The sequence below is a fragment of the Pongo pygmaeus genome, chromosome 9, assembly GCF_028885625.2.
Source record: "Pongo pygmaeus isolate AG05252 chromosome 9, NHGRI_mPonPyg2-v2.0_pri, whole genome shotgun sequence".
NCBI lineage: Eukaryota > Metazoa > Chordata > Mammalia > Primates > Hominidae > Pongo > Pongo pygmaeus.
The window spans coordinates 103936405-103943250 of record NC_072382.2 but is presented as its reverse complement, the minus strand read 5'-3'; the positions used below and the strand labels follow the sequence as shown (position 1 = coordinate 103943250).

Here is a 6846-nt window from a genome sequence, read left to right as displayed (position 1 = left end):
GGCATTTGAGTACAAGGAAGACACATGAAAATTACTTTTTAAATCAGGAAAGAAAAAATATTCTGGTAACACAATCTTTTTAAAGCACTTTATTGAGATGTTTCTCACAAACTAGGGGGAGAAATAAGAGAAAAATCCTTATTTTAAAACACAAGTGAAAAGCACCAAAGACAATTCGGCACCACAACTCTGATGAACTCCAGAGTTCCTGGTTTCCAGTTCTTTTCTACACTGTAATTTAGTATTCAAAGCTTTCTGAAAGAACACCAAATCCAGTAACTCCTGAAATGATACATAACAAGCAGTGATACTACTCCCTTAGGTCCACACATACATACTAATATAGTTCACCAAACATAAATCTTCCCTTGTAAATAAACAGATAAAGATTAAATATATGATACCATCTTTTCAGAAACAAGATTATTAGTACCAAAGCAGACTAGAACATGAATGTTACTAATTGAAAAACTCATAATTCCCTTTTTACTTTAGACGGCTTCAAGTGTTCAACAATATTTTAAAGACCTTTTTATGCAGGTTAAAATATAGACTATTTTTCTTTAAGAGAGAAATGTACGAACAGTACCCTTGATTATACCCCTGCAAATAGGGCATTTTCTTAGAGATGGGGCACATTCCTGGCATACTACCAGATGACCACAAGGAATAAATACAATAGAAACTTCTTTGTCCATACACACTTTACAAGTTCGTTCTTCTTGCAATCTCCTCAATTGTTCTTCCAGTGACAGACCTAATAACAAAAAATAACTTTAGTGAAATTGTTTCCACTTCATTAAAAAAAGGGTAATAGTTCATGTTGGTTTTAAATCTTTGTTTTACCTGAAACATCTTCTGTTGGAATATACTTCATATTCTTATCCACTGAGGAAAGAAAACATATAAAAACCATCACTCTACTAAATACAAAACTGAGCCACCACACCTGGCCAGTCCTAAGAATTTCTAAAATAATTTTCCCAACAAACTCACCAAATAAGTTCTTATACAGTGTAGAGTCAATTTCTTTTAGACAGTTTTTGAAGATGTTGGCCGCAGCATTTCCTTTAACCAAAATGGTATCAATCAGTTCTCTCGCTTGTAAAGGTATCTGTGTTTTTTGTTTAATAATATCATGTTCCTGTTTATTAATTACATTGGCCTTTAAAAGATTATCCAGGATAGGAAGCACACACGTCAATTGTTGAAAGAGAGCCATTCTATTCTTCCGAATTAATGACAAATCATCTTCATTAAAAAAAGAAAAAGAAATCCATTAGATTTTAAACTCCTTTAACTATACTCATATAGTCACTAATAACCAACCCTACAAACAATTTAGGCACTAAATAAAGTTCAAAAAAGAACAAAGTAACTTGTTTGCATTTGAAAGTTTGTTGTCTGGAAAACTTCCAGAGGAAGTCTCTGTTTCTTTAATTTTTAAGTCTATATATTTACATGTCCTAGAACTCCGCTTTTACTTTATTTTGTTGCAAGTAAGAGATTTGTAGAAGATAGTAAAAATTTCCCCCCACCATATATAATAATACTGACTTATATTTCCATTATATCACTTTACTTTTGTAAGCACTTTCATAGTAATTTGTCTCATTTGATACAGCGATCCTGTCAATTAAACAAGGCAAGTATTACTGCCTCTCATTTTTACATAGGGAGAAAAAAGACTCAGAAAAGAATGAGTGGCCTAAGATCACAGAAAGAATAAGCTGCAGAACCAGGCATCCTAGACCAGTGTTCTTTTCAACACCCCATACTTAAGACGCAGTATTGTAGCATTGTAGGGTTTGAGTTGTCAAGTCAAAACAGACCTAGGTTCCAGTGTTGGCTAGGCCCACTCACTAGCCATGTGTCCTCATCCTTCCCCATACACCTCAGTTTCCTCCTCTGTAAAATACACATAACGGTGCCTTCCTCAGAGTTGTAAGGATTGAATAATACATGTAAAGCATCTGGCACAATATGTGGTACATAGTTAACTACCATTATTATTTTATAAATGTCTATGTTTCTAGCAATTAAAAAAAACTACCTAAGAATCAAGCCTGACCTTTTTTTAAAAAGCCAATGTTTTTCCTTTAATATCACATCACATAAAACTCCATAGTTAATTTATATTTATGGAATATGGTAGTTCCTTCTTTTGGTATCTGAATCATTATAAAATTTAATTGTCTATTTTCAGACTTTCAAAAAAATTTAAAAAGTACATCCCTACAAAGTACCAGTTTAATGAGAAATAAATTATAAAAACAGAAGTCTATCTTCTTTCCCCTTTTACATCTCTCTAGAAGTGAACTGCTCTATTAATCTCAAAACTATAAAATTCCATTCTGTGACAACTTTTTCTTCTACCTAAATAATTCCTCTCACTGCTAACAAATTTGTTCTTCACCTTTTCAAGATCTCCATGTCATTCCCAATTCTACTTGCACAAGAGCTGTCTCCTGGCTTTGCTTCAAACCTCCTATTCTAATCTAGGTAGCAGTCAGGTGTTTCAATGAAGTTCTCTATATTAGCACCCTTAACTCATCTTCCGTATTACTTGCTTGGCCTTTCCCCCGTTAACACTGCCAAATCTGTAATTCAATACTATTTTCCGACCCATACAAAGTATGAGAAAGTCATAAATCTAAGGTGACCGTGATTTCATATAACCTTAGTTGGATTTCATTACTACTTAACAATCCTTAAATTGACTTTTCTTAGGTCCTTTCTTTCACCAAGTCCCTCCCACTTCCCAAGTCAATCTACCCAATGGTTTAAAAAAAAAAAAAAAAAAAAAATTGATGTGCTAGGAGCTGTGTTAAAGTGTTTCATTTGCAATATCTCATTTAATTCCTACAGCAACCCTATGGGAGTCATACTATTATTATCCCCATTTTACAGATAAGAAAGCCGACGTCTGGTTGAATAAATAGCCAAGCTAGTAACTGATAGAACCGGAATTTTTTTTTTTTTTTTTTTTTTTGAGATGGAGTCTGGCTCTGTCGCCCAGGCTGGAGTACAAGGGCACGATCTCGGCTCACTGCAAGCTCCGCCTCCCGGGTTCACGCCATTCTCCTGCCTCAGCCTCCCGAATAGCTGGGACTACAGGCATCCGCCACCACGCCCAGCTAATTTTTTGTATTTTTAGTCGAGACGGGGTTTCACCGTGTTAGCCAGGATGGTCTCAATTTCCTGACCTTGTGATCACCCGTCTCGGCCTCCCAAAGTGCTGGGATTACAGGCGTGAGCCACCGCACCCAGCCTGGAGCTGGAATTTAAACACAAATCTGTTTCAATGTAGAAATCCAGACTTCAAATATTTTGCTACATGGTCATGCAATAAGGCACTCTTAAGTTATTCCTGTCTTTACTTACAAGCTTAAAAAGAAAGCGTCTTCCAACCCAATATTCCAATACATATGCAACCTTTGCCTCTCTGCTGGCCCTTTAACCCTGTCTTTTTGCACACTAGTCTCACCAGCTAGTGTATATACTCCTTGAGAGCAACCACTATGATTAGGCACAGTATTTGGCACTGGTGCTCATGCTCAATAAATATTTATTGAAGGAATAAATGATTACTCAAAATACTTGTTTTGAGGAGCCGAGACTTAATACTATCTGGATGAATACAAAAATCAGTCTTCCTCTTATCCTTGGATTGGGCAGGTCGTTCTTATCAAGCCCCAGAATTTCATTGTAAGTTCTATTTTTTGTATGAGGATCACTTAGCAAGGATTAGGGAGTAAAATATCATATTAAAAATATGATTTGCAGAAACTTAAAAAAAAAAAACAGGTTGAAAAAAGACCTGCATCCAACTTTAACATCCTGCTTTTTCAAAACAATTTAAATTTGTTATGTATGAGAAAGAAATGGAATACAGCTCAAGAAAGAGCTTATTATGCTAAAATTCTCTGATTGGCATAAATCAGAGAACCTCATCCGAAAATAAATGTATAGAAAAAAGCTGCAGTCAATGGTTCTCAACTAGAAGCAATTGAGAGGGGTAGAAAAGGAGGGATGGTTTTGAAATGACTGGAGGACTGCTACTAGCAGTTAGTGGATGTGAAACAAGCATGTTGTCCTGTAACATGTGAGATAGTCCTAAGAGCTCCATTGAGAAATAATGCAGGTGACTAACATCCCCAAATACCTGATGCCATTTCTTCAGCTTGTTTTTCCTTCTCCTCTTCTCTTTTTTCATCTTCAGCATTAAGAAGTGCTGATACAATATCATTAACTGTTTTGTAGTTCTCTCCAGTTGTCAGGATTTTACTTTGAACTGTTTGTTTCACCAGGTCTCTATTAAAGCCCATTTCCAGGGCAGATTTAACCACAGGTGTATTCATCATGACAGCATCTTCTGAAGAACTTTCTCCAGGTCCAAAATGAATAACTATTTGAAAAGAAACATGCTAATATTAAATTCCACAAACATAAACCTATGGAAAAAAGTATCCTGGCACAATCTTTATTAATCCTTTACTCTCATATTCTGGTAAAGGAGACGAGCTATATGCATCAATTACCTATAACTCCAATAAAAGTTTGAACTTCATAATGGTCAAATGAGAATATAATTAATATGCTATACTTTTTACAAAACCCACCTCTCTGCCTACATCCTAGACCTACTTAATGAAAGATTCTCTAAGGATAAGAATTAGGAATCTGTATCTTTTGAATATTTCCCAAATGATTCTGATGTACAGTCATTTCTGGAAACCAATATGCTATACGAACTTAGAAGTGAGAAATAATCTTCTCCAGCCAGGAAAGTGGGGGGAAATCACAAAGACTTCATGGAAAAGTGGCATTAGAGTTTGAACTTGAAGGATGGACAGGGTCTAGACAAGAGGATAGCTGAGGTAGAGAGAATAACATAAACAAAAATGGGAAGTATAGTAAAACAGAAGATCAGTTCACCCAGAAGATGTAGTGAAAAAGTATGGCTTCAGAAGTAATTAAGGCAATATGATTTTAGACAGTGACAGATGCTCTGAAGAAAAAAGTAGTGTAAGGTCATTAAAAGAAACCAGGAAATAGGAAGTCATTTTAGATAGGGTAGTCAGGGAAGCATTTTCTGCTAAGAGTCAATGCTAGCCCATATGATACTTTTATGAAAAAATACAAAAAGACATAATTCTTCAAGACACTACTGCCATCTTCTGGAAACTTATAATAAACTATAAATATACAATGTCAACAATGTGCTCTCTTGTTCAAACACGTGTGGAATCCGTGTCCGAATAAATGGCAGCAGAACAAAGACTTAAGTAACAAGGAATGAGCTCTATTTCACTTTTAAGTGCATGCCTTAAGGAAATACTTAATGTTCAAGATAAGAGACACATTAGAGGATCATTACAGCAATATTTACAGCAGGAAAAAAAAACAGAAAATAACAGGAATAGCTCTCAATAGGGAATGGATAAATAAAATGCAATATATGCTGGACTACTGTGAAAAAATTTAAAAATATACAAATGAACTAAACTGGTATATACCTAGCCCACGCTACTGAGCTCTGGGTGTTAGAAATTAGAAACAAAACTGTATGTAAGCATCAGAGGGGAATTTGGCATTGCCAACAGCATTTAGTTCTTTTTCTTTCCCTTATGAAGAATGTATACATCTATTACATGTACAATTATTAATACTGGGGGGAAAAAGGAGTGAGCTATGGAAATATCTCAAAGAAGTCTTCTAAGCAAAGAGAATAGCAAGTGTAAAAGCCTTAAATTGAGGGAAAAGCTTGACATGATCAAGAAACAGAAAGAAGGTGGTAGAAGGTAAAAAAAGGAGAACAATGCCCAGATAAGCAGAGCCTTCCTAAGAGTTCATATTTTATTCTAAGTTTGGTAGAATATTCTAGGAGTGTTTCAAGCAAGCAACTGATAAAACTTGACTTGTGTTTTCAGAAGATGACTCTGGCAGCTCAGTGGAGATGTACTTTAATGGGGTAAACTGGAATCAGGAAGACTTGTTAGGATGTTAGACACAGATGACGGTAGTTTGGATTAGGTTAATAGTGGTGGAGGGCCGGGCACAGTGGCTCACGCCTGTGATTCCAGCACTTTGGGAGGCCGAGGCGGGCAGATCATGAGGTCAGGAGATCGAGACCATCCTGGCTAACACAGTGAAACCCTGTCTCTGCTAAAAAAAAAAAAAAAAAAAAAAAAAAAAAAAAAAATTAGCCGGGCGTGGTGGTGGGCACCTGTAGTCCCAGCTATCCGGGAGGCTGAGGCAAGAGAATGGTGTGAATCCGGGAGGCGGAGCTTGCAGTGATCCAAAATCTCGCCACTGCACTCCAGCCTGGGTGACAGAGCAAGACTCCATCTCAAAAAAAAAAAAAAACAAAAACAAAAAAAACAGTGGTGGAGATGGTGAGATGTAGTCAGATTTGGCATATGTTATGAAGACAGAAATGAAGACTTCTAATAGATTAAATATACAAACTAAAGGAAGGAGAGGAATCAGAGATGATGCCTAACTTGAGCCAACTTTTAACGCTAAGAAATAAGTACCATTAACTGAGATGGGGAAGACCAAAGAAAGAACAAATCTGAGGGATGAATGGGGGAGAAAATTTCTGGTTTGATCATATTAACTCTACGATGTCTGTTATAGCCAAGTAGAGATTTAAACAGTTAGCTGGACATTCCAGCTTGGGACTCAGGAAATGGAGAAATAAATTTAAGCTAAGCTATGAGGGGTACTCCAACATTTTAAAGTTTGAAAAAGGAGCAGCCAACAAAGGAAATTGTTCAGGACCAACCAGGGAAATAGAAAACCAAGAGTATGGGGTCTGATAAGTCAAGCAAAAAATGTGTC

At 36.2% G+C, this 6846-nt stretch overlaps 1 protein-coding gene across 3 annotated transcripts in view; it reads right to left on the bottom strand.

The window, feature by feature from the left end:
• Nucleotides 1-76: 76 nt before the first annotated feature.
• BIRC2 (baculoviral IAP repeat containing 2) overlaps nucleotides 77-6846 on the bottom strand; it is a 29681-nt gene continuing 22911 nt past the window's right edge. For all 3 annotated transcript variants that reach the window (XM_054438698.2, XM_054438699.2, XM_054438701.2), the window contains 4 exons: nucleotides 4166-4408; nucleotides 997-1251; nucleotides 847-888; nucleotides 77-757 (listed from right to left, as the gene is read on the bottom strand). In XM_054438698.2, the coding sequence (XP_054294673.2) occupies nucleotides 564-757; nucleotides 847-888; nucleotides 997-1251; nucleotides 4166-4408 (734 nt within the window). In that variant the 3' untranslated portion in view covers nucleotides 77-563. The remainder of the gene's footprint in view (nucleotides 758-846; nucleotides 889-996; nucleotides 1252-4165; nucleotides 4409-6846) is intronic.